The sequence below is a fragment of the Nymphaea colorata genome, chromosome 1, assembly GCF_008831285.2.
Source record: "Nymphaea colorata isolate Beijing-Zhang1983 chromosome 1, ASM883128v2, whole genome shotgun sequence".
NCBI lineage: Eukaryota > Viridiplantae > Streptophyta > Magnoliopsida > Nymphaeales > Nymphaeaceae > Nymphaea > Nymphaea colorata.
The window spans coordinates 32,952,585-32,979,010 of NC_045138.2; the positions used below are offsets into that span (position 1 = coordinate 32,952,585).

The window sequence follows — 26,426 nt, forward strand, 5'->3', positions numbered from 1 at the left end:
ACCGAGTCCCCAAAGCCTGCCTCCTTAGAACGTGGAGCATTATTAAAAAAAGAAATCAATAAATGGGGAGATCCCCCATATAAGTTCCTAAGAGCCATCATCTGAACCGTCGATTCAAAGGCGCCGCCTGCCATCATCTGAACCGTCGAATCATGAGAAAACCAATAAAATGCGCTCGTCAACGGGAATGCGCATCAGGTTTTCCTGACCCATCGGAGCCGTGCATATAACGATCGGACGGTGCTCGGCGAGCGATCGCTTGGGGGTAAATCGTATGCAATGATTGCTCTCTATATTTTTTTTTTTTTTTTTTTGCGTTGAAATGATTTTTTTGTTCCGTGTAGGGACGGATAAGAGAAACGCTCACCGAACTTTAACCTGCGGTTAAAAAGGAGGAAAAAAGAATCTGGAGAAATTAATCATCGGCTTTGTTCATTGTGACATAATATCTTACTGTTTTTTTACCTTTTTATTTTCGATCTCTTACGGGGCCTTATTATATATTACATCGAAAAATAAAACCATCTAATAAAATAATAAATGACAGAAGTTTTTGGTGAAGATCGAGGCCCAAAGCTTCCCTCGTGGCCTTCCTCGATCCTCGTGGTTGTTTGGGACGGCGAATTACCAGAAACCCCAGACTTCCAACTGCGACCAACTAAACTGCCATTACCGAGCCGTTGCCTGCCCTTCTCCGGCTAGAGTTCTGTTCCGGTTCAGAACCGTCTGAGAGCTTCAATTTAATAGACTTGATTACTGTGGTTTTAAAGCATGTCGATTAGGAAAATATTCATCCAAAGCAGCAATGGAAGCATTATTAAGATAACAAAATGTCACGACAAATGATGTAAAAGATGGTACGGCGACAATGACCTCGGTAGGCCGTCTATCAAAATGATTGGTGAAAACGGAAGTAACGAGAACGTACCCCACGCCATCCATGGCCATGGTGAAGATGACGATGATCCAAGCTAAGCCAATGAATACTACTAATAGCATATGCGATGTTTTATTGCCGCCCCAATTATTTGTACCTTAGCAAGCGAGAGCATCAGATTAAAAGTTGAACGCCCAAGCAAAACCATCTTTAAACACTAGATTTTAACCGATTGGTTTGAGTCATGATGTAAGTATGAATATGCTTAAACTAGATGTAATATATTAAGGGGTATTTTATTAACTCCGATATAATTTGGTGTTGAAACCATGAAGGTCCGGTTTCCCCGAGACAGTTATCTGGAGAGGCTGTTTAAGGCTTTCTTTTATTTTTCCGTTATATACGCTACGATTCTATTGACGCATGCAAACGCAAAGACTGGAATATTTCAAGATATCGCGGATATTTATCCGCCCGAGATTTTCCTGAGAGGTTACGTTGCGGGAAGGGTGCTCGGAACCGGATTCTGGTGAGACGGAACGACGGGGGTTCGAAACTCGACTCGGGTTCGCGAAGGCCGTCCCCTTTTACGTCGGACCTTTCTCCCGACTTCGATAAAGAAAAAGCAGGTCGGGCATGTTGGACCGGATCCGATCCGAGGTCCCACCGAATGGGCTTTTAGTAAATTTGGGAGGAGAACATGTGCTTTCTGGTAACTGATGATCAGCCAGCACTCCACTACAGCAGGCGAGGTGTCAGGTAAACTCGCAGAGCTCCTCTCTCTCTGATTTTCTTTTTTATATTTAATAATTTGCTTTCCGATTGCCCAACTTGGAGAGATTCGTGAAATCTGAGTCGTCAGAAGAGGAGATCTAGGGCCCTCTCTCCCTTTCTCTCTCTATCTCAGTAGAACGGAGATATGTAGTTGGATCGATCGAGGAGGAGGCTGGTCTTCTTAATATCTGTTGTCTCTGCTTGGTCTCTCATGGTGGATCGCTCTGTGAGCTCTGTGCTAGGGTTTGGATTTTGCTTTACCCTTTCTGCGGGAAACTTTCCCCCAATCTTTTGAGATATTGGAAGGTGAATGCTGAATCCCATCTTCTGAAGCCCATGGTGTTGTGTTTCGCATCTGATCCAGGGGGGGGATTCCTTCTACGAGGTTCCTGGAGCCGTTTTTAAGGGTTAGGGCTTCCTTTTTCGTGGATTGCCGCTGCTTGGATCTTGGAGGACCACGCTTGATCTTAAAAAGAGCGAGCTTTTCTAGGGTTTTTCGTGGTCTCTGAAGATTTTGATTTTTACGTTGAGCTTGAGTGCTGGAAGTAAGGAGAAGGGGTCTGCTGAGGGGAAAATGGCGGCTCTTCAGCTGAGGCTCTCGCTATGAGGTTGGGGTTCGGCGGGGCCTTTTGGATGTGAACCTGCCATGGACAATCTCGCTTTGATCTAAAGAAGTATAAGCTTGATTTGCTGATGGCAGGCGTTTGTTAGATCGTATTTTTGGCAAAAATGTCGGTGGCAAGGAGGAAAAAGGACGCTGCAGGCGGGGAGGAGGACGCCAGAGTTTCCTCCTTCCCTGATGAAGTTCTGGAGCACGTCCTTGTCTTCTTGAAATCTCACAAGGATCGCAGCGCGGTTTCACTCGTATGCAAGGATTGGTACGCCGCGGAGAGGTGGAGCAGGACTCATGTGTTCATCGGGAACTGTTATTCTGTCTCGCCACAGATCCTGGTCCGGCGATTTCCTAACATCCGGAGCATCACGCTCAAGGGGAAGCCTCGATTCTCCGATTTCAACCTCGTCCCGCCGCATTGGGGTGCGGATATCCACTCATGGCTGGTTGTTCTGGCTAAGGCGTATCCTTTCTTGGAGGAACTCAGGCTCAAGAGGATGACTGTTACGGATGAGAGCCTTGATTTTCTAGCGACCTCCTTCCCGAACTTCCGGGCACTGTCGCTCGTTAGCTGTGACGGATTCAGCACGGATGGCCTTGCGTCGATTGCTACACATTGCAAGTATTTCTTCGTCCCTCAGTAATTTCTGTGTTGGCAGTTTGGTCTTTTCTAGTTTTGGGGATGAAAGAAATTATGCACATGATGCTATTGCAACTGTGCGTTTTAATGTTGGATGGCTTCTTGAAGTTGGTATTGCAGGTTGTGTTTGTGAACAATATTCTCTTGCTAGATGTTGCTGCTTAGTTAAGGCCTAGATTTTTTTTTTTCTCTTCTAACGATACCTCTGCAAAAATTGCCCTTAATATGTGTTTATAAGCCTCAAGATCTGTCTAACACATGACTATTTTCTGAAATTTATTCTTCGGGCTTGCTGAATGGCACAATTACCGATGGTGACTGGACGTTGCAACTGCTTCACTCTCAAATTTGGGATCTGAAATCACACCTGTTTCCTTTGTTTTTCACTTGTTACATGAGGTTGACTTTATGCTGGCTGTCTGGTTTAGGAAGTTTGAACTGACACTAAGTCTCTTTGCTGACTTTGAGGACTTTTTGCGGCTGTATTTGTAGGCCTGGATAGGTGTGATGCTCTTGCCTTCTATGATTCTACAATAGAACAGGAACCACAACACAAGTTGAATAAATGGTCCCTATCTTTTCTCCCCATTGATCTAAAATGGAGTCCCGATCCCTTTACTTCATGGTTTCTCGGTGTTGCAGAAACTTTTATGTTCACTGAAACCACGCCTGAAGCTTCATGGAAGATGCAACTGTGCTTAATCGCTATTCGGGCACAATTTTCCTGACGATGATTCTTTAAGATTGCAGAACCTTCTCATGGACACCACCTAAATTTTGTTTTAGTTTCATGAATCCGTCTTACTCACATACACTTTTTAAGTTGTTCGCCAGGTTGCTCAATTCTTAGCGTATTACCTTGTAAGAAGATGTGTTTCTACATTATCTTTGCATGTTTCATCAAATTAGCGTTCAGTATCAGGTACGCAGAACTGGATGCGAGCACCTGGAATAGCTGTCACATAAATGAGGATGATAAGATACAAGAACCTTTAATATGTCTACATGTATCTCTAAGACGATCAGAGAAACTGAAGATAACACATTTTTATACGATACATAGTGTCCATAAGAAAATCAGCATGTTCAATTAAATTCAAGATGCGACTTGCTTGGTCTATATCTGAAATAACCACCTTAGACGTACTTCTTATTTAAATGCCCAAGCAGCAATATTGTTAGTGTACGTTAAAGCTATTGATTGCTGATTGACACTGGCAGTCCACCGATGTATAATTTGGCATAACCTAGCATTTGGTCTGTTTCTCTTAGCTGAAGATGCTGAGCTTATTTGCTGCCTTTGGTAAATTTACTTGTTGGTTCTTTAAGGAGAAAAAAGGGACCATAATCTTCATTCTGCCTCTTTTGTGTCCTTGGTGTCAACGTGCTATTTAAATGCTACTGGAGTTTGCCTATGTTCATATTTTAGGATCCATTTTAATGTTTATCTGGGTCGAAATTGTTGAGAGTATTAGTAGCATAATTATTTGGCATTCTTAACTTGGTAGGTGGCACCCCGTGCCATGTTTGCCATTCTGATGTTGCAGTGGTGTACTTTGAATGGTTTATTTTGTATTCTTGGACGGAAATTGTGTTTCGAGCTTGACTTACGGTAGATGCTGGTGGTATCTGACGTGCTTCGTTATGTACTTTATTTTCATCTAACTTTCTTTTGCTAATCTGATTAATTATACGTTAAACTTTCAGGAACTTAACGGAGATGGACATACAAGAGAATGACGTACTTGACCTTGGAGGGCACTGGCTAAGTTGTTTTCCTGAAAGTTTTTCATCTCTTGAGATCCTCAATTTTGCAAGTCTCAATAGTGAAGTAAGCTTCGATGCTCTAGAAAGGCTTGTGTCACGGTGCAAATCACTGAAGGTTCTGAAAGTAAACAAATGTGTGTCACCAGAGCAGTTGCAGAGGCTTCTTGTTAAAGTTCCAAACCTGGTGGACCTTGGCACTGGGTCACTTTTACAGGAACTTACTATTCGGCAATTTGCTGAGGTGAAAAGTGCATTGGGCAACTGTAAAAAATTGCATACTTTATCTGGCTTGTGGGAAGTAACGTCGTTGTATATTCCTGCTCTATCTCTGGCTTGTGCGAACCTTACATTTTTGAATTTAAGCTATGCTGTCCTTCAAAACACAGAGTTGGCTCAGCTGCTTGCAGGATGCCCTCAGCTTCGGCGCTTATGGGTATGTGATGATATCAAACTTTTCTTAAGCATAACCTATGTTTACTTGTTTCGTACATTTCCATTCTAAGAAGATGGTTTCTGTACACTTCCAGGGCAACTAACTAATTTAGTTGGGCTTATAAATTAGTTCACGTTCGTAGAAACGTGTTAACAAATTGGGAGCTTCAACCATGTCCCAATAACCTTTGCTACATGGGTGGGTTGACTTCGATACTATTGGATTGGGCTCAAGGATCGCGTCTACTGTTTAATATAGTGAGACGCTTGGGTTGTTATTTTGGTTAGTAGATTTAGCACCATGGGTTAGTCATATTTATAATTGTAGGCTGTAATCCAAGGTCATTGTTCCTCATTTTGGTTATGCTTCTTGAGAATGGTTCGTTCTATGCACTCTATAAAGTATAATATGTCTTCTCCGTTTTTTGATCCTGTCAGGTCTTGGACACCGTTGAGGACAAAGGGTTGGAAGCTGTGGCATCTGCATGCCCAGGCCTGGAAGAACTACGTGTTTTTCCTGCTGCTCCTTATGAACCAGATCTTAGTGGTGTGACGGAGTCTGGTTTCGTTGCTGTTTCTCGTGGTTGCCCAAACTTGCGCTATGTACTTTACTTCTGTAGGCGGATGACAAATGCTGCTGTCGAGACGGTGGCCAAAAACTGTCCCAACTTTACTCACTTCCGTCTTTGTATTATGAATCCCTGTGAGCCTGATTATTTAACAAATGATCCGATGGATGAAGGTTTTGGTGCTGTGGTCAAGCATTGCAGCAAGATACAGAGGCTTGCTGTATCTGGGCTTCTCACTGACCGCTCATTTGAGTACATTGGTTTGTATGCTAAGAACTTGGAGACACTCTCGGTCGCATTTGCAGGCAGCAGCGATCGGGGAATGCAGTATGTGTTGCAAGGGTGCCCCAAACTGCGGAAACTAGAGATCAGGGATTGCCCATTTGGGAATGCTGCTCTGTTGTCAGGGCTGGAGCGTTATGAACAGATGCGCTCGTTGTGGATGTCTGCATGCAGGGTGACGATGAGTGCCTGCAGGATACTGGCAAGGGAGATGCCTAGGCTAAATGTTGAAGTGATTAAGGATCCCGAGGGTGATGAGGCGCATGCAGATAAAGTGTACGTCTACAGGTCGGTGGCTGGCCCCAGAACTGATGCGCCACCCTTTGTTCTTACGCTCTGATCAGGGTCCCTGGTAAGCTTCTCTTTGTTGAAGTTGCTCATAGATGGGCTGTGAACGAGTTTATGCATTTTCTTCCATTTCTGATGTTATATTATGAAAGACAAGCCGTTCACGTAGCTACATATTTCTCTTGGGCAGAGACGTAATATGTAATACTGGTTACTTGTCAACAACTCATAGGAAAGCTTTTCTGCATATCATATTCCTAGGATACTTTTATGCCCGTATGTAAAAACTTCGTATCAAAGTCCGGCCGTGCATGTATCTTTGTCATGGTAATGGTATCTTTTCCCATGTCTTCTATGATTCGCTTCGGGGATCGTCATGTGCTGATGATTTCAAACCAATAGTCAACGTCAACCCTTCTCCATTTGCATTGTATCCCTAATGTTTGCCGTTTTGTTCTTGAAATCTTTTAGCAAAACTCTGTCATTTTCGTTACCCGCTTGAACATTTGTCAGTTCGAAATGTCATTTTGAGGGATTAATTATCGATAAGAGCATTTTATTTAAATGCGAAGTATGATGTACTGTACACGTGCAACTGCTGGTATAAGATTTATACGTTCCCTTGGGCACTTTGTTGTTATTGTTTGAAGCACAGGCATCGGGCTAGGTGGTGCAAGAATAGTGATCCTCTCGGGTTCTATGTTTACTCCGACGGATGGCACTATTACTCTCTCCTGTCTTCTCTTAGTTCTCGTTGTTCGTGTCAACTGTCACTACGCTCCTCGTATTTGCGGACTAGTCTGGAATCATTCTAAATTATCATGTATAAATGCAGCTTCCATCTTGGCATCTTCTTTGTCGTTTCTTGAACCAGGAGTACCCAATCGATTGAGGGCAGTAGCTTTTAGTTATCTAGTTCAGGCTGGACTAATTTCTTAGTCGCTTGTATCAATCTTACGGAAACATTTTCCTCATTCCTTGGTCAAGTAAAACGATACAAGGGAAAAGCTGTGGCCACACTATTTTTGCTTTATTTCTCAACATAGTCTCATCTTCTGATTAAAGCATTAACTCATGGGCAGTCATCTCATACCTGACGGCACAGCCATCAGCTTGTTTGCTTGCAGCGGTTCGCCATTTTGTTGCTTTTCAAACATTACTGTCAACGTTGCTGCTGCGTTGCTAATGTATCATGTTTCTTCATGATTGCACTTTATCAATGGAGACTAATTGGCTGCCGCTTGTCTCAGGCCCAGCTGTTCCTTTAAAGAGGAGGATGGCAAGGCTACCGATGCAGAAGTAGATGAAGCAGCCATAGCAGTGGGTGACAAAAGATCCGAAGTCTGTTCCAACCACGCATTGCCATCCTGTGCCATACTTCCCGTCAAACTCCTGCAGCATATGCTCACCTTTTAGTATTTTTTTCACTTCATAGGATTTCAAGGTCTCTGGTATCAGCAAGGAAATCACTAGTAGGGTGGTAGTAGCAGTAGCAGACTAGTAAGTTTTACCATTTTGATGTAGCGAGCTATCTCTGTGGAGTCAGTGACGTCGAAGAAATCTAGCGCTTTCGCCGCAAGGCTGACTGCATGCTGCTGCATGGGCCTGAGCATATCTGTCTCTGCTATCACAGCCTTGCTTTCTAACATCGTTTCGCCCTTTGCGTACTCTCTCTTTTTGAGTCTTCAAGTCCCTCCTTCCTCTGGGTCTTTCACAACTGCTCTTGTTGCTATATTTTCCAGAACGCGAGAGTGGTGGGGAGGAATTTATGGTGAGGGGCAATTGCCATGTCACATGGATCTGAGATGGGTGGTAAGCTTCATGAATGACACGCTAAGCGGGACCCAGATGACATGGCAGGCAACTGGCATTGCTCTCGTGTCTCTGATAAGAAAGGCGGTGAGGGTGAGGAGGTGGTGGTGGATGGGTGTGGGTGGGTCGAGCTTGGAGCAACGTGTTGAATCTTACGTCCCAGGCTGCTGTGGGTGGTGGTACGCGTTTTGGTATGGTAGCTTCTCGCGTTTGTGTAGCATTGCTTTACATTTTTCTGTTTTGTTTGTTTTGTAAGAGATTAGAAAGGGGAGCAGATGACCACGTTTGTGGGGGCATGGGCCTCTGTTTGTTGTTTCATCTAGGGGCGATCATTGGAACTTTGGAACAGTTATTGTTTAATTTAAATTTATTTAATCCCTTGAACTTCGTATCAAGTTCTATGTGGTTTTCTATCATAATTAAGTTCTTAGTTCCAGTTGTCCTTTTTAATTTTCCTGGTTTCCCTTGGAGTGGAGAGGGGGAGTGTCTGTGATGCGGTTTGGTGCTCCTGATACATTGCGTGGGAGAATTGTGGTCATGGCAGTATGTCAGTGGTACATGATTCAATACTGCAATGGTATTGATTGGTATTCATCGTGGAGATGATTTGGATAATGATTCAATAGTTGTTGCTGGTGGCTGCCGATGAGGACACGAGAAAGTTATATATATATATATATATATATATATATATATATATATATAATGCTGATTATTTGGTTTTTTCTGCCAATGGTTTGGGCTGACGCTGATGGTTGATGACGGTGATGATCATGTTGGGAAATTATTTTAAATGTCTGTCGGCAGGGATGGTCGTGTCCACGTGCTTTGCAGCCAAAACACCACTTGGTTTTATATTTGTCGGTTTTACAGCATGGTTTTTTGTGGTTAAAATGTTCAGTCTTTGTTTGGCGAATTTGGCACTTATTTCTGGTCGACAGGGCACCTTTGGTCCGTTCAAACGGAAAGGAAGTCCCCTTCGTGATGTCTGAATATCATCAGCTTCTTTGCCTTTATTTCAGTATATACAAGTTATGTTAGACGAACGGGGGCACAGTAAGTGCTTTGCATTTCTGTGCGCAGTTTTTGAGCCTTGAATTTGGGAGTGAATTTTTCCACTCTAGACCGATCACGTTAGGATATTTTTTTGTTGAATGATCAAGTAGTTAGATATCTCGGACATTGTTTCTGAAGGTGCATGTTTACCATGCTTCATTGCAATTGTTCCTTGTGTAAAACTCGCAATGCTAGAATTGACCTTAGGATAAAACTGGAGTGATTCGGTGAGTCGGTCGTCGAATCGATCAGAATCAGAATTGCAACAGTCTTCAAAAAGAACAAAGACACGAACTAGTGTAATGACATGATCTTCCATGTCTTTTTAACAAGTCAGACATAGCAAATACGATCCTTTCGATTTCTTCACCCGGAAGTAGAGAAAAGAGCTTTCGAAGGCTATCTCAACTGCTCATCATATCCCAGAATTTGATGGATGTCTCAAATTGGAAGATCGCCCAAAATCTCATCCTTCGCAAATAATACTCAAAACATCCACCGTAAACAAATTAAGTCTCCTTTTTATACATGCTGGGTTTAGGCAATGTTTAACGGGGCATGATAAGAGACGCAGCTTCATTATCGAAGCGCAAGCACACATTTTTGTTATATGTCCATATGCTGTGCATATATGCACATGTATATGTCTGTTGACCTATATGGCTTCATATAAATTGATCAACAACGAACATCACAAAAGTTAACGCCAAAGATTTATCTATGTCTATCTTGTCATCATATAGAAAGCGTTCATAACATAACGATCAAGTCCAAGGAACACGTAGCATTATTCGTCCAAACAAATAAGAAATAGTTTCCACGCTTGGACCGACTAGTGACTCAGACAAATTCATGACATGTGAGCATCTGATTAGTACAAATACACAATCTATTGATACTAGTTTATTTCCTTCTGATAAAAAATATCAATTTGGTCCTTTGAGCACAAAGCAAGTTTTCCAGCGAAGATACACACTGCTCACAAGGCTAGTTTTTCTTTGCGAAGAGGTTTTATAAATGTTCAAACACTGGAAATGACTCAAGTAGAACATTAACATTAAATGATTATAACAATGATGATTGGGGTGATGGCGGTTGTGATGATCATTAGCGACTGCTAAACTGTAAGTAGGATTAGTTTAATGAAACCACAGCTTCATTTACAGATAAAACACTGATAGACAACTAGTTTATAGAGTAGTATTACAAAGTGGTACCACTCCCATTTGACATGAGTGATGCAGCGGCGGCGGCAGCAGTAGCAACCACTCCTGTTGGAACACCAGGTTTTGAGAGATGTAGGAGCCTGAAAAGAAAAGCAAAGTTCCATGAGGGCAAAAATTTTGGTACGTCAGTCTGTCTAGTATTATAAATAAACAGTTAGGCAACATACGGTGCAAGATGTTCACAAAAGGATGAAATGGCTGCCACTACATCAGTGTAATTATCAGCGGCAGCAGGGGATGTTACTTCAACTAATTGAATGCCCGGTGTGACAGGCACTGCCTCATCAGTCGCATGCAGCTTTGGCATCTTATTCACAGAAGTCACAGCAACAGTGATCCGAGCACCTCTTTCAAAGGTGAATGCAAAGCCTACTCTCAGAAGTTCATAATCTAATTTGTAGCCAAGCCCATAGAAAAAGCGCAACGCGTTCCTGCTTACTTTGCTTTCAACTGTTGTGCGGACTAGAACTGAAAGTTGCTCTGCACCAGCACCTCTCATTGCGCCACCTATATGCTTCACAGTCCTACATAACGTAAGAGGTAAGGAAGCATCTCATCCAAACAGATTTAAATATATTGCTTCCAAAGCAGATCACACATTCATTCCCATCTTAAGGGGTTAAAATGAAAAATGATTAATAAAATAATGATAAGAGAAACAAAAGGACGTAAAGGTATGTTCTCAACTACTTAGGAGTGCAGGCTCTTATCCACCAAGCGAGACAAGAGGCTCCCCCCTCCTCAGGTTACTGTGACTGGTAATGGCATACAACCAGAAGAGTGGTGGGAGAGACAAGGTTATGCGCTGGGTAGCGCAGCATACCAGTTTCAGGTATGGAGGCAACCAGGCTTACTAACCCGACCAGTCCACCCAGCAGGGTAGGGACATAAGGATATACCAGAAAAAGCTTTATAGAAAACAAAACACTTGTACACAGAATAAATGAAGCAAACTCAAGGTAACTGTATTCAGAACTACTTTTTTCAATGAAGTAAAGCAAAACATTTTGACGAATTAATTAAAGCCCGCAAACATTTACTTTGAATCAAAGATAGGTCAGTAAAAAACTCGCAACGAAAAACCTATTATCATATGCTTAAACTTTCAGCTGAAATAGAAATGCAAACTTATATTAAAGGCAAGAAACTATACATTACCAAGATGGTTCAGCCTGCTCCAGATCACAGAGGAGACGCACCTCTGACGCTACCATTCCTGGAAATAAGAGGAATATACAAGTATGATCATCAGATTACCAAAAGGAAATGGCAGCATCTCGTGAAACCAACTTGGCTCACCAAGATTCGGTCCACTTTTCAGGCAGAGCTCATGGATCCTGAGGCGTTGCTTTGGAACACCACAAAGGCCTTGTAAGAGGATCTCCAGGGCCTCCACATGCTGCGAGAGAATGAGAGAGGCATCGGTCCCCAAAATGCATGAAAGCATATCAAGAAATCATATAAAAACATTTCACATAAAAAAAAAAAACCTTCTCAAGTTCCAGGATGACACAGAAATGCAGGATACAACCACTGGAAGAAAACAATTATTATAACTTACTTGAGTCTCTATAATCCCTTGCACCACGCACTCCATTGTGTGTCAATCTACAATTGATTCCGAATATCAACAAAGAGAAAACATGGACATAACTTGACTAAGGCACACAATGATCCCAATGAACTTAGTTTCTTAAGAGTAAGCATATCTCTGAAAGCTGTCAGAAACCAAACTCCCATTGACCAAACAAAGTCATAGCAAGAGTTCGCAAAACTTTTATTTGTCAAGAGGGATCCATCCAGGCATTATAGTCTTAAGTTTTGGATCTCACAAAAACGGAAGACATGGCCATAACCTAAAACTTTTTCAAACTTATTCCTAAACTTTTAATGCGGGTGTTCTACAACTCTTATAGAAATTCGCAACTCCAAAATCCAGTCGGTCAAAAAATAAAATATTACATATAAGTTACATTAGATATCCGCTTCATATGCATGAAGCAAAAAACATAACATGACTAAGGTCCTATGGTTGCATAAGGAGGAACGTTTTTATGTTCGAAAGAGTAAACAGGCTAGACCCACAAGGGCTTGTTTAGCTAGAAAACAGTGTTAGCCAGCTCAAAGGATGAAAGGCTCAAACTTAAAACAAGAACAGGCTCGCACTAACGCCAGTCACGGGAGGCATGCTTTCACATTTCTTTCAGGTGTTTCAGGCTTTCAGCAACTACTTGTCATGCACCATGCCAATCAATAGACGAACCGAAGAAATGTCTCCCCTACTCTCGACAAAATGCAGTATAACATGCACCTGGAATGAAACTATCCAGAGAAAACTATTCGGTGGCCGTAATTCATGCCCAAATGACAAACAACGACTTTAAATCATAGACTCGTAAAAATTTTGAATACCTACTTTGTTTTCTTTTATCGGATACCATTTCATCCTAAAACCATCTATGGGAAGCCCACCCCTCGATGAATGGGAAATTGCACCACTAAGTCTTGAAAACAACAAAGCCACAATGCAGCAAAAACAAGAACTTCTGGTTAGCTGGTCAGAGAAACTCACTAGATTCCATCGATGGAAGGGAAGACGGAATCAAACCTTTTACTCCGTAGGAGTAACTCCTTCAAATTCAGACCTGAGGATGAAAACCACCTAGTCAAGAATCTCCGTCGATCCAAGACAGAGAGTCGGGCAAATAATATAAAGCGGAAGGAGTCTCAGACGACAGAGAACGACCACAAAGGCAGGAAGACACCGGCAATCAAGCAAGTAGAACAACAGATAATCAGAGAACAAAGATTCCCGACGAGAGAGGGGGGAGGGGGGCAGAGAGAGATCTAGAAGACGATGCAGGAAAGGAATGACTGGAATTTGGAAAAAATGGGGAATTGTAGGAGAGGATCTAAAGAGATCGGACATAACTGCTCTTTGGGACATTCATACATTTAGGCCCTGTTTGATGACAGGGAAGAATTTAACGTGGTAAATTTACCATGGAAAAGAATGCTGGAAAAAAATACAAGATGAAATTTTTCCCTCTTCCAATCTGAGGCCCTGTTTGATGATAGAGTAGTTTTTTGTAGGGTAAAATTAACTGTGTTTGGTGCACATGGTAAAATATATGAGAGACTTTTGTCGTTTTTTTTGTTCTCCTCCAATTTCACGTGGGTACAAATTGGAAGATGATCTTTAAAAACAACAATCCAATCCGGTTAAAACATGAAAAATCTTGCATAAAGAAATATAACAATTAACTTACTTTGACACATTGCCAAAGAAGGAATAGTAAGTAATACTTTTACAAGGTAAAAGATTTTATTACAAGAGAAGAGGAAGCACTAGCAACTACATTCTTCAGAGAAGATACTTAAGCCTCCACATATAAATCTGAAAAACGTTTTATGTAGCAGAGACAAATGAAAAACATCTAGTGCAACTTAAATGAAGTAAAGGAATCAAAACGTACAGGATATGAAATTGAATAAAGAAACAACTAGAAGTGAAGCCTCAGGATATATAGCCAAATATTGAAAATGGATAAAGAAAAACTTGAATAAATGGAAATAAAGACTCTACAGAACATGTAAATCATGAGTCTCAATAAAAACATGCAAAAAAAGTATGACTAGTTCACAGACTCTGTTCCTGTATCAAATAGTGGGGGTACAACAGCGAAAAGGAAAGCAACAAGCATAAATTTGCATTGATGCCACCAAAATCAATGGACAGAAGCTAATTTTGAACAAACTGAAATGTTTATTTCAATTTACAAGTGAAGAGTAAGCTTTAGGTTCTTCTGCAGGAAATATCTTAAACCCTGCCTCTATATACAAGTTCAGTAAACGTTTTACATTAGTACAGGCAAGGAAAGTCATCGGTGCAACCTAACGATATGAGTAAGGCCAAATGCAAAAGCATAAACTCACAGTAGCCATCCCAGCTCAAAAAGTGGCGATAAGAGAACGAAAAGGAAATGGCAAGCATGAACTTACGTTGATGCTTACCATGTCAATAAATGGTAGGTAATATTTGTTCAAGTTAAAACTTTTATTACAAGTGAACAGGATGCACTAGTAGCTCCATTCTTCAGCAGGAAATATTTAAATCCTGCTTCTGTAGCGATCTCTAGCAGCCGTGTTAATGACTAGTGCATACTGCAAGTCTGTTTCACATGGTCTTTTCTCCATAAACAGATGATCGGTTGGTAGGAGACAGATAATATAAACTTAGAGAATGGAATGGGATTTTAGGTAGTTGGCCTAAGAATCCAGAAAAGTTCTGGTTAATTGCACCAAACATGTGAAATTGGAAAAGGACAATCTGGGGTCAAATGTGAAAGAAATCCACTCATGTAACTGGCCTCCCAACAGAGATTCAAGTCATCAAGTGCAATGCTTCTTCATTCTTAACCAAACAAGAAACTATAACAAGGTTAGAACATTAGAATGGAATGAGTGAAGGACCTGAGAACTTTCTGCTGATAGCTCACCGAATATACCCCATTCTTCGGATCACAACAAAATAAAAAGAAAAACGGCGCAACAACCCAACAATCGGTTACTTAACTAAAGGGATTTGCTTAGAAGATATAAAAGAAAAAACAGTATAAAAGAAAAAACAGAAGCGATGCAAGCTACTGACTCAGAGAATAGAACTCTCAGGAGAATACATGCTTGAGTTGCAGAAAGCATTCAGCGAAAGGAATAAGAGAGAGAAAACAGAGGAGCATGAAGCCATGGTACCCACCAAACATAGCATGATAGAAGTGAAAAAAAAAAGGGGAATCGTGAGAGGCATACCTGAGTAAAGGAGCAGCCAAGAGGGATAAACCCAAATTTCCTGTTGAAGATGGTGCCTGAAGGCCTGCGTGTGAAGAGAGAGAGATGATTTATTGACAGAACGTGCGTGTGAGAGAGCGACAGAGAGACGCATAAGGCTCACCTGGGGCTGCAAGCGGGCGACGTTGGGGAAAGAGGAGAGGAAGGAGAGAGCGAGAGAGCAGCGAGAGAGGAGAGGAGCGAGAGAGCAGCAAGAGAGGAGAGGAGCGAAAGAGCAGCGAGAGAGGAGAGGAAGGAGAGAGCGAGCGAGCAGCGAGAGAGGAGAGGAACGAGAGAGCAGCGAGAGAGGAGAGGAACGAGAGAACCAGAGAGGAAAGGCAGCGAGAAAGAAGAGGAACGAGAGAGCGAAAGAGGAGAGGGGAATCGGCGCTTCGACGGAGGGGAAAGAGGAGAGAAAAAGGAGAGGAACGAGAGAGCTAACGGCTCTCAAAAAAAAATCTGCGCTAAAAAGTCCGACGAGGTCGGACTTTTGTGCGGGTTAATTTTTCCTTCGTCGTACCAATTTACCGGGGTGATGCACTCACCATAAACCGAGTGAAATTCGTATGCACAGGATTTTTTCTGTCAAACAGGGCCTTAATTACCTCGGATTTTAAAGGGTCTCATTTGCCAAAGGGATCACCTTAAATTTATAATTTGAGTAAATTATGTGATTTTCAAAAAAAGGTAACATTACGGGAGTTAGCAGGTGTTTGATTAGCTTTAACCCAGTTTTATTTTAGATCTTCAGGGTCTAACTAAAGTTCATGAACTTAAAATCAGGCCTTGAAGTTTGACTCGAAATGTTTTAATTTGATGAATAATAAGTTTTAATCTTCCGTGACACAAGACAAAATAATGGTCTAATCTTCATAGAATACCAAAAAATAACACTTCTTCTGATCTCTCGCTCTTCTTCTTCTTCTTCGTCTAGCAATATTTAAAGTTTAGGCCACTCCATTGGCAGGAGTAGTCTGGGCCTGCTAAGTGCCTTCTTGGGCTGGCCATTTCCAAAATCAAACATTGCCGGCGGTAGTCTTCCTGTCCATGACACACTTGATTGCTCAGACACTTCAATTTCTATAATGACGATCCACACAAGGTTTGAATTTAATAACCAACTGTAATTAAGGCAAACATGAGAAGATCTTGATCCCACACAGACCTGACCAAGATGCATGACAGACCATATATATATGGAGTAGTGCATATTGTTCATACATACAAAAGGGACTGTTCCAATTAGGTGATCAGTGTCTCAGATTATGAAATGGCAGTGACGACAGTGTAGTCTCATGACAATTACAGGACTGCCAAAGGGTGTGGTCCTAGAACATTAGGACACTATCACATGAAAGATGACCATGTACCAGAAGAGATCGTAAGGGTGGAGCTCTGGTCTACTTTGGCGCCTGCACAACCTGGTGTTTGTCTTCCTGCTGTGCTTTTGGATCTTTCTCGTGAAATTATGGTTCATTTGAAGTAAAAGACATGGACCCAATAGAAGCTTATGGTGTAAACACAAGGTCCTTCTGTAGCCTCCTAAATAACTGACAGGACTGGGAGATGATAGTGGAAGCGATAATCAAGGTGATGACATATGACTGGGACTACTCGTATGTTGCAAAGTCCAAGTAGAATGTATGTATTCATTGGGTATCCCCTTCAGATTGCACAGACCTAAAGCTACCAAACTTTCATGGATGACACCCTCATCTGAACCCAATTTTGTGAAAACTGGGTTTAATGAGTTTCAAAAACCTTGTTCTCTTTTTTTTTTGGGGTTTGGGTGATACACCCAAAACCTGGTTTTTTTACTCCTTTTTATAAAACCAGGTTTTGTCAAAATTGGGTTTTTCTTACACTCAGTTTTGACACCTAAACACTCCAAAAACCTGGTTTTGGACACAAAACCAGATTTTACCTCCAAAACCTGGCTTTGAGGTGTCATCCAAACACCAGGTCAGTAGTTGACATGGTTTTTCTTTGTTTTGTTGGACAATTGACAATGAGATGACTGGATTGGCGCCAATCTTAATCCACTTGCTCCAATCAGGCAGATTTAGTAGTGATCTAAAACCAAATGGTTCATCATTCAGTTAGCCAATCTGGATTCAGCTAGTCACATGGGTGTTAAATCAAAACAAGATTACACAACAATGCTGGAATGTGTCTCTGTGGCTCTTTATAGATTTAAACTCAAACCCAACTTTGCATATGACTAATCAGAACTGACCTGTTGAATGTAATAATGACTATACATCTTCCCTGAGTTCGGGCATTAGAAATTCCACTCGACAATAAGGAAAAGGCAGAGAACACCAAGAGAAATTGGCTACTCATATCTTCCTAGTACAGCAATCTTTGGTTTTACATGTCACAGGTTAGCACAGAGATGACAAAAGAGACTTCATGCTTGGAAATGATTCCTTCCCAAATTCAGAGATGCAAAGCAGTCGGGTTCGGGGCAGAAAATTACATTGGGCATTGCATGGGAATCGGATTCGGCGCAACAGAAAATGACAAAATTCTCCTAGCAGATCTGGCACATTTGCAGCCCTAACTCCAACAGTAGAAAGACTGCTAAAAAAATTCTTATATCTTTGAAGGGAATTTTTACCCTTGTAAGATGCTGCAGCTTTCATATGAGAGAGCATGATTAGTGGGTCATACTAAAAATCTGAAAAATGCGTGGTTGTTGAGCATACTAAAGCTAAAGATGCAAGGGCAGTAAGAACTTGCTGTTCCTTCAATTGTCCAGGGAAAAACAAAGGAGATCATGAGTCATTATTTTTCCCTGCTTCTTAAGAGATTGTGGTGGTTGAAGGTCTTCATTTTCTTTTCCAAGATATGGACTTTAAGGGAAAGGAAACTCCAAAGTCTTGTCCACTTACCTATACATTGAGCCTCATTATCATCCAAGGCCATCTCCAAAATTGAGGAAAATTTCACAAAATGATGGGCTTTCAAAGTTTTTCTTTTTCCCCCGTTTTAGTAACAACCTGCATTGGAGCAGGCAGGCCATCTAATGAAGATGTTTGAAATCTGAGCATGTTTCTTGTTATTTTTCCAGAAGTTTTAGCTTCTTTTTGTAATTATTTTAAAAACCAAACCCATGACTAATTATGTGTTCAAAGGATCTAGCTTTGGGGAGCCCTAGAAATGTGATTCTAGTTGAAGCATCCTTGTTGCAGGTATGTACTTACCATAACTAAAAGGTTGCCCTCTTCTCACAACATCTGATCTGAAGGATAAAGTAACTAAACAAGATGTGATGTGAATTGCCCACAGTGTTCCCCAAAAGCTGAACTTTGAGTAGTTTGTACTAGACCTTGTTGCTAAATTGAAGAAGAAAAGAAAAAGAATTTTCACTTAGATGCCAACCTTGTGCTCTTATCCTCCAAAAAGGGCCTCAAGTTTATGGAGTTCTTGATGCAGACGGTTGGTTTTCTAGGAAAACTGTAAAATAGAAATCTGGTTTGAAACTTTTGCAGTTTCTCCATGGTGCCTTTCCAATTCGAAAAACACATTGTTTCGGGACTTTGGAAAGCATCTGTTTCGTCGATTACAGAAAAATGGAGAACAAGAAAAATACATCAACCATAACTTGTCTGATGTTTCTGACTTGGAGTTTAGAAGGAGATCCTTGTTGAGCAGCAAGAAAACCTGTCGCTGATATATTAGCATAATTAGAAGCACGAGTGCCTGATGTTTTGAAATTAGGAGCAAGAGATTCACGCTCCCGAAAACAAAATTTTTGAACAGGAAGACAACATAGTAATGTCCTTTTGCTCATAAAACCAGATTATCAAATTCAAAACGTTGCTTTATAAAAAAGTTGGTGCTGACACGATACATTTTACCTTCCATGTTGGAGGTGTCTGATTTAAGATACAATCGTATTATAAAAAATGGGAAGTCTTGAGGCTGTGTTTGATTGCTTTGATATCACTAATGATATTAATAGATTGAATTTGGATCAGATATCTGTTTCAAGAAAGTCGGATACTAAAAAAAATTGAACATCCGATGAAGAAATCAGATTGGGTTCTCATATTCAAATTCAGTTTAAAATAAAAAATATCTGCTCAGCGTAGGATTCAGATTCGGTTTTAAGCGCATATCTTATATCCAATATCCATGCATCATGGAAGTTTGTTTGTTATATTATTATTCAATGGCCATTTTCAAAATTAGGGTTAAAAAGTTGGAACACACGACCTCCATCACGGGGGGAGTGAGGAACACGACCACGATGTCCTCCTGTATCCGAATTTTAGCCATTGCTAAGTTACCAAATTACCCTCCGCCGTCCCTTGCTTCTCTTCCACGATAAGCAAGAACAGACTGCCCATCGACTGAGGACTCGCTCGTAATTATGGCCCGACAGACCCACACAACCGTCACCCCTCTTCCTCTGCCCGTCACTCTCCTGCATTTATCCTCCAGCCACACGACCATCCCGTTAGCAGACAGATCGGGTGCCATCTTTCTCTCCGCTCGCTCACTAGCTCTCCTTCTCTATATGGTTCCGGCGATGATGGAGGACGAATTCCGGTATCCATGGCCGCTGTACAGCCGTAAATGAAGCCATCTCGTTACTTTCTTTCTTGTAGCGTCGTGAAAGTGGAAATGGGGGAGCAGGGAAGCGATGCGGGGCGACCGGAGGAACATGACGAGCAGAAGGGGAGATTCCAGCAACCAGATAACGATCTCCAGCGTGCCTTGGACCTAATCGTGGTTGTGACGGCGCTCACCCAGTCGACCAGAGCCTTCGCGGCAAAATGGCAGTCCATTCGCGCCAAGCTCGAGCGGCTGCGCTGCGACCTCTCCAACGCCCTTCTTCTCCTCGCCTCGTCCTCGGCCTCGGCCTCCGCCTCTGCCGAAGGGGAAATTCCGGACGTGGCAGCGCCGGAGATTCTGTCGACGCTGACGGACTGTGCTGCTCTGGCGCGAAGCTGCACGGAACTGTCTTACAGCGGGAAACTGCTGATGCAGAGCGACCTCGACGGGCTCTCCGGCCGTCTCGACGTGCACCTCCGGCACATCGACGGCATCTACAAGGCAGGGACGCTGGGGGGCCACGCACTTGCGCTCGTTGTTTCCCGGCCACCGACAGGGGCTTCGAAGGAGGACATGCGCTTCTTCGTTCGCGACTTGTTCACTCGAGTCCAGATCGGAAGCAGAGCGATGAAGTCGGACGCCCTCCGCACTCTCGAGGAGACTCTCCGCGAGGATGACAAGTACCAGAGGATCGTTGTCGAGACTGGGGACGTGGCTCAGCTGGTGACGTTTCTCGAGTCCGATGACGCTGAATTGAGCGAGAGATCCGCGGGAATCCTCTCTGCTGTTGCGGCGGACGAGGAGAACAAGGCGGAGCTCGTTGCCGCCGGCGTCGTCTTCCCGGCTATCAGAATGATAGAAACCGGTGGAGCACAAGGGAGGGAGGCGGCGGCGACGTTGTTGAACCGGCTCACCGCGAACTCCGAGAACGCGTGGTCCGTCTCGTCTCAGGGTGGCGTCACAGTAGCATTAGCAATTTGCCGGAAGGAGGAGGGGGCACTCTTGCGTGAGGCTGCAGGGATCCTGAGGAACCTCGCCGGAGTGGAGGAGATCGCGCAGTTCATGATGGAGGAGGGAGTGGCTTCCGTCATGTTCCGGCTTCTCAAGTCCAGTGACGAGGAGGCACAGGCATGCGCGGCCGATTGCCTTCGAATCATGTCGGCCGGCGGCATCTCTGCGAGAAATTCGATCATTAAAGAAGGAGGGATACCGTTGCTTGTTTCCGTCTTGGGATCACAGTCGCTCAAGTGCCGGGAATTCGCATTGCGAACAATAGGGAACCTCACATCCTCGCCAAATTCCGCAAGGCTGGTTCTCCACGCAGGTTTCCTCAGCCAAATTCCGGCCATCTTGAGGCGAGGGGACTTCTCCGTACAGGAGCCGGCAGCTCGAGCCGTACGCGATATCGCGAAGCTCTCTGAAGACGCGAGGAAAAGCGCGGGAGAAGCCGGAATCATGCCGGAGATGCTGAAGCTACTCGAAGCCAAGTCTCTCACCGTAAAATCCCTGGCTGCGGAGGCGATCTCCGAGCTCCTCACCGTCCCGAAGAACAGGAGCCGGTTCGTCCAGGAAGATGGCAGCACCGTCCGCATCCTCCGAGCGCTCGACACGGACGAAGACTCTCGGGTAAGGCAGTTCCTTCTGCTCGCTCTGGTTTGGATATCTAATTCGCCCGCCGGCAGGCGGAAGATCTCGTCCTCCGGCTCGCTTCAGTCGGTGGAGCGCCTCGCCAAGAGCGACGTCCCAGAGGCAAGACGGATCGTCCGGAGAGTCTCCGGCAACAAGTTCCGGAAGATCCTGGACGGAATTTGGAAATCATGATCCTGTAACTTGTAAAAGAAATTTTCTCGCTTTTTCTTCTTTTAAATTTTCTTGATTTTGTGTTTGGTGTTGCGACGTCTCAACCACACCTCTTATTTACGCGAGTTGGGAGCGTAAACGATGCATTGCATTGCTTCTCATAAAACAAACAAAACTAAAACGCCCATATGCTCCTTCCATCTTGTACACACGACCGTGTTCTTACTATGTAGGCTAAACTAAACCCTCGGTTTCGGCTCTCTGATTTATGTGGCTATTTATTCCAAAAGAAAAAAGCCCGAAACTCCGGCGTTCTTGAACGAGAATAACAATTTAATTTCATGGAAATTCTTCATAACAATAATAATTTAAGAAGATACCATATTGCTTCCTGACTTTGTTCTTAAACACGGACGAAAGAAAAAGAACAAAAAAACAAGAAGACTCTACTCTGCAAAGAAATACCATCCAGTCGATTCTCTCTTGTTGGCGACAAAAGAAAAGTTGCAGCGATCATGTACTTGTTGGAGGCATTGTCACATTCTCTTGGTTGTATCGAGGAATGGGAGAAGTCGGTTTTCTTTTCACAACGCTCGGCGCGATCCCCGTCCGGATCGGGCCGTTAATTTAAAAAACTTTCCGGCGTACCCACTCGACCGAGAGGCGGTTTCCTTGTTTCTCGAGCAGCTTCAACTAAAAACGAAGCTCGGGAAAGATGCCAGCCGGAACAGCGGGAACCTGTTACAGCGAACATGGTTGACGAACATTCACCCTGTTTCGTCCTATTTCTTAAATTTTAAAATAATTCTTTGATGGACAGATACGACGCACACCAACCGAAAGAAAGCGGATATATTCCCGTAATAACGACACTACGAATAATAAAACAACAAGTATATACTATTTTTAGGCACAAGATATATATGCATAAATGTAAAAGCTTGCTTTTTTTCCCCTTGGGGACCAATAAGCCGGTGAAAGGGGATGTCTGGGGACCAGCAGAACCAAGTCCCTTCTTGATCCAAACAGTTTCCGAAACTTTATTGCCAAGTGGTTATCGTGAAATTGACCCTACACAATTGCCTTCATTCACCACGGTCGGTAACCGTGAACCGATCAACAAGGAAACCGCATCTTCGTTCCACAAATCCCAATTACCTGAAAATCATACTCCTCTTCCCTGATTTAATTGCAGAATTTCAGTAAACGAATCCTATTAATCACTTCGTTAGTGTACCAACTTAAAGATGATGTTCAAATGCCATTCCCCATGCTGTCGGCTCTCTCGACAAGACAACTAAAATCCTGCAAGTGGCAAGTAAGATAGACGGCAGAATTCCGGCAAACCGGTAGAAATCCGGCAACTGCGGCCGATAGTGGATTGGGCCGATTGAAGAACTGGGCCCAAAGTAAGGCCTCGACTAGCCTAAGTTTTTAGAGAGAGAGAGAGAGGGGGGTGGGGGCGCACATGGAGGGCGAAGTGGACAGAGCGGCGAAAGCGGACGAGGTGGAAGGTCGCTCTCAGGGTGGTGTGGGAGCCTGAGTCGAGAGGGCAAAGAGGGAGCCTGCCTTCGCTGTGGCGATGCCATTCAGAGGGCCAGAAGCGTTGGCTGCATGTGCTTGCAGGGCCTGCCCGCCTGCCTCTCTCTCTCTTGCAAACGTCTCCTCTGCGCGCATCACATGTCACCACACCACTCACGCCCTGTGATTTTTGATACCTCCTCCACCTCATATCTTCATCCCAACCAAAGGGAAGCCGACGGTGAGTTTGGTTGGTACGATCGGATTTGATTAGAAACATTATACAAGCACGAGCTTAAGCTTAATTTCCCTCGAAAATGGAAGCAGTAAATAGATCGAAGAAACAGAAAAGGCAAGGTTTGATGGGAATTGTATGCATGATTGGTTTTAAAATTTAAAGAAATCCAATCGAACGATGCAAATTTAGTTGAAAAAGTAGAAAATTCAGTTGCATTTTCAAAATGCTGAAATACCTTTCAATGGATGAAACCACAAACGGGTTTTCTTAATTGAGATCTCCCCTCATATGATTTTCTTAAAATTAATAACTCAAATAAGAAGGTCTGGCACTGCTCATAAGATTTTCTTTCGTCTCCAGAACTCAAAACTCTTGACCGTCTTTCGTCGAATTTCAAGGTGTTCAGTCCGGCCACTAACGAGGAGAGTGGAACTCTTTACAGGAAACCAACAAGAGTCCGTGGGCGTGGTACGTCCTTTCTTGAGCGATCCTGCGATTTGGGTTGTCCGGAACAGGTGTGTCCGTTCCCCCTACCAGATCGGATACATGTTCTTATTTTTGATGAGAGGGAGTTGGCCTCTGCAAATGGGTCGACTGCAAATGTAACTCTGTTGGGCAAGCCTTTTACAAGAATTTGGGACCATTTTAGAGAGAAAGGGAAAGAATCTTTCACGGAATTTAGAAGCCAGAGACATCAGTGGTCCAATGAACATTGAAGAATTATTAGGCTCTTAGCCCCACAAGAAACTAGAAACACTTTCATGAGGCTATCACTCTACTCCAACAACAACTGCCCATCCCTTTTAAATCCACAAGGGACAAAAGACACCAAAGCGTTTTCACATGTCATCAAACGCCACTTAGGCCAAAGTGGTTGCTTATAAATCGGGACATTTCTAGGCATCATTGAAAGAGGACCAGAGTAGCAATTTTTCTTTTTTCCATTCAATATCAATCTTGCATACATAAGATGATAAAAGTTTCATATGTGAGTGATATCTATGCTCACCAATGGATCAAATACGAATTGAATGTACCATTTACTATACCTGATTATCTCATATACTAGGATTTAATTTCTGATTTCAATATAAACAATTAAAACTCATATCATACCCAAGTGTGATTTTAAATTCACACATCACATCACATCCGAATCCAAATCCGACCTTTAAATGTACAACTGAATCCAAACCGCATTATGATATATTAACAACTGACTTTCAAGATATATATGGATATTTGGACTAGAAAATGAAATGAATCGTTTGTCTACTTGAAATTCGACGTACCACCTCAACAAAGACTCAATGGCTGACATGTGTGTTTAGAAAGATTCCTTAAAAAATCATTAAGTGGTAGTCAAAATTAGTCACGAAAACGTGAAGCAAGCACTTAAAGGCTGATTGCTACCTCCAACCAAACCATAGCAGACATCATTAAGCTTTTCCAAGTGCAAAAGGCTGCTTTTCTTTTTGACATCTCCGGGTTTCAAAGTTCCTTGGTTTATCCTCATGTTTTCTTTGCATATCTTTAGACCATAACAACGTCCGGTAACCTCACAAAAGAAAAACTTTTGTCCTTTTTTGCTTGCTTTGTTCTTTCGGGCACCCAGCCTTTATTGGGAGCTGTTCCGGTGGGGAAAGTTATTGCCTAATGATAGGTGTTGGGGGACAAAAGAGGTCCTCCTTTTGGTCTTTATGCCTTTTCTTTTTCCTTTATAATGTTGGCAATGTTAGGTATAGTCCAAACCAGAACCCCACTTGGAAGGGAACACAGGTTAATGGAAAGAGAGAAATGGAGCAGCTCAACAGATCCTCCTCTATTGGGCCATATCTATAAGTAACAAATAGATAACATAGATACCATATATACACACACACACACAGAGACAAGCGCAAGTACAAGCCCGTAATGTTTTACACACTTGATTCGATAAGAAGAGTCCACTCTCTTAAAGCTGTATTTTGTTTGTGCTCACATATGATTCCTGTGGCGGAACCAGAAATTTGTTACTGAGAAATACTAATATAAGAAATCTTAGATTTTGAGAGGCACCACTATGTTTATAAAATAAATTATGTAGCCGCATAGCTTCCCACTGCACAGTGGCACACAACCCTAAATCTGAGGGGAGTTTATTAACTGTTTAATGTAGCATTTGATAGCTCCCCATGCTGAGGGAATCTCATTTGGAGCAATAAAGAACCGAGTTCAGCTACAGCAGTGGAAAAAATTGATTAATTGTAAGAGATGCATTTGATCCTTTTTATTATAAAACCATGGGCATCATGCATTTATTCTCCCATTCAATAATTGAAACCAGTGCTGGTCTCCGCATTTAAATCAGATCATAACGAGTATTGCTATTTATGACGCCATAGCCATCCACTGGTATTAACTGTTACTGACATGACAAGTTCGGTTGGCGTTCATGGACCAACTGGGATGATGGTAACCACGGACTATCCATCAGGCAGAGGGCAGAGGGACCTCCTGCAATTTTGCACTCGAAAATTTTCTGCAGTATCGTCATTTTAATGGTACGTTTTTATTGTCCAACAACTTTTACATGGTTAATTCTAATTTCTAACCATAGCGAAGGAAAGGAAACAGATGTTGAGGGAATTCTATGATTCATTTTCTTTTTCCCAGTTTTGCTTCACCTAATTTTAGGGTGTATATATAAATATGTTCTGGTAAAGGTATACACATAGAGCACTATATCTGGACAACCAACTTGTTCTAGAGCATTATAGATGAGGTTCCCTGCAAGAGTTTTAAGCATAACCATAAATATCATTTTCATATTTTAAATGGCAAGGTCTTCTCAGGTTTAATACAGCTTTTTCTGTTTTTCCAATGTCCATGCAGGGATCACATCCATATTGTTAGAACTTGAAGTAAGAATCTGGTTAATTTGTGCAGTGAGTACTTGGGCACTGATCCCCAAGTACTGAGTCTAGTCTACAAAGATCTGTTGCGGTGTAAGAGTTATGCCTTATAGTGGCCCCATAAGAAGAGTTGAAAGCCATTGATGTGGCAGATGAAGAGAGCATCATCCGAAGCTGGCGGTTGCCCACCTAATTGGATCAGTACATTAATCCAAGGGACCCCCTACAGTTGTAGGTTCATCCCCAT

The 26,426-nt window shown here is 42.7% G+C and overlaps 4 protein-coding genes across 6 annotated transcripts; 2 read left to right on the forward strand and 2 right to left on the reverse strand.

Annotated features, from left to right (window-relative positions):
- The first annotated feature begins 1,664 nt into the window (after positions 1-1,664).
- LOC116255333 (protein TRANSPORT INHIBITOR RESPONSE 1-like) lies at positions 1,665-7,634 on the forward strand. Its single transcript, XM_031631147.2, has 4 exons — positions 1,665-2,886; positions 4,612-5,104; positions 5,542-6,306; positions 7,493-7,634. Exons 1-3 carry the CDS (start codon positions 2,381-2,383, stop codon positions 6,292-6,294), a joined length of 1,752 nt encoding a protein of 583 aa, XP_031487007.1. The 5' UTR covers positions 1,665-2,380; the 3' UTR covers positions 6,295-6,306; positions 7,493-7,634.
- On the reverse strand, positions 6,313-8,469 carry LOC116255349 (uncharacterized). The gene is made up of 2 exons (XM_031631148.2): positions 7,754-8,469; positions 6,313-7,634 (listed from the first exon to the last, which is right to left on the reverse strand). The coding sequence occupies exons 1-2, from the start codon at positions 7,889-7,891 to the stop codon at positions 7,443-7,445; spliced, it is 330 nt and encodes a 109-aa protein (XP_031487008.1). The 5' UTR covers positions 7,892-8,469; the 3' UTR covers positions 6,313-7,442.
- A 1,676-nt stretch (positions 8,470-10,145) lies between these two features.
- Positions 10,146-15,620, reverse strand: LOC116246374 (mediator of RNA polymerase II transcription subunit 18). Of its 3 annotated transcripts, none has more exons than XM_031618232.2 (8): positions 15,288-15,620; positions 15,146-15,209; positions 12,945-12,981; positions 11,898-11,944; positions 11,636-11,735; positions 11,495-11,552; positions 10,504-10,860; positions 10,146-10,416 (listed from the first exon to the last, which is right to left on the reverse strand). In XM_031618232.2, the coding sequence occupies exons 4-8, from the start codon at positions 11,931-11,933 to the stop codon at positions 10,314-10,316; spliced, it is 654 nt and encodes a 217-aa protein (XP_031474092.1). In that variant the 5' UTR covers positions 11,934-11,944; positions 12,945-12,981; positions 15,146-15,209; positions 15,288-15,620; the 3' UTR covers positions 10,146-10,313. The 3 variants fall into 3 exon arrangements, with proteins under 3 accessions (XP_031474092.1, XP_031474091.1, XP_031474090.1); XM_031618231.2 differs by having other exon boundaries at positions 12,909-12,981; XM_031618230.2 differs by lacking the exon at positions 12,945-12,981.
- Positions 15,621-19,603: 3,983 nt separating this feature from the next.
- LOC116247273 (vacuolar protein 8-like) lies at positions 19,604-21,651 on the forward strand. The gene has a single exon (XM_031619342.2). The coding sequence runs from the start codon at positions 19,748-19,750 to the stop codon at positions 21,545-21,547; it is 1,800 nt and encodes a 599-aa protein (XP_031475202.1). The 5' UTR covers positions 19,604-19,747; the 3' UTR covers positions 21,548-21,651.
- Positions 21,652-26,426: the final 4,775 nt, after the last annotated feature.

Bases quoted from the DNA above. Each gene is read 5' to 3' on its own strand.
- LOC116247273 (XM_031619342.2), top strand. From the start codon at position 19,748: ATGAAGCCATCTCGTTACTTTCTTTCTTGTAGCGTCGTGAAAGTGGAA.
- LOC116255333 (XM_031631147.2), top strand. From the start codon at position 2,381: ATGTCGGTGGCAAGGAGGAAAAAGGACGCTGCAGGCGGGGAGGAGGAC. The intron at 2,887-4,611 runs GTATTTCTTCGT...TTAAACTTTCAG, and splicing joins TCGATTGCTACACATTGCAA to GAACTTAACGGAGATGGACA. The intron at 5,105-5,541 runs GTATGTGATGAT...TGATCCTGTCAG, and splicing joins CTCAGCTTCGGCGCTTATGG to GTCTTGGACACCGTTGAGGA.
- LOC116246374 (XM_031618230.2), bottom strand. From the start codon at position 11,933: ATGGAGTGCGTGGTGCAAGGGATTATAGAGACTCAA. The intron at 11,736-11,897 runs GTAAGTTATAAT...ATTCTCTCGCAG, and splicing joins AAGGGATTATAGAGACTCAA to CATGTGGAGGCCCTGGAGAT. The intron at 10,861-11,494 runs GTAATGTATAGT...TACGTTATGTAG, and splicing joins GAGCAGGCTGAACCATCTTG to GACTGTGAAGCATATAGGTG.
- LOC116255349 (XM_031631148.2), bottom strand. From the start codon at position 7,891: ATGTTAGAAAGCAAGGCTGTGATAGCAGAGACAGATATGCTCAGGCCC. The intron at 7,635-7,753 runs GTAAAACTTACT...CATATGCTGCAG, and splicing joins TAGCTCGCTACATCAAAATG to GAGTTTGACGGGAAGTATGG.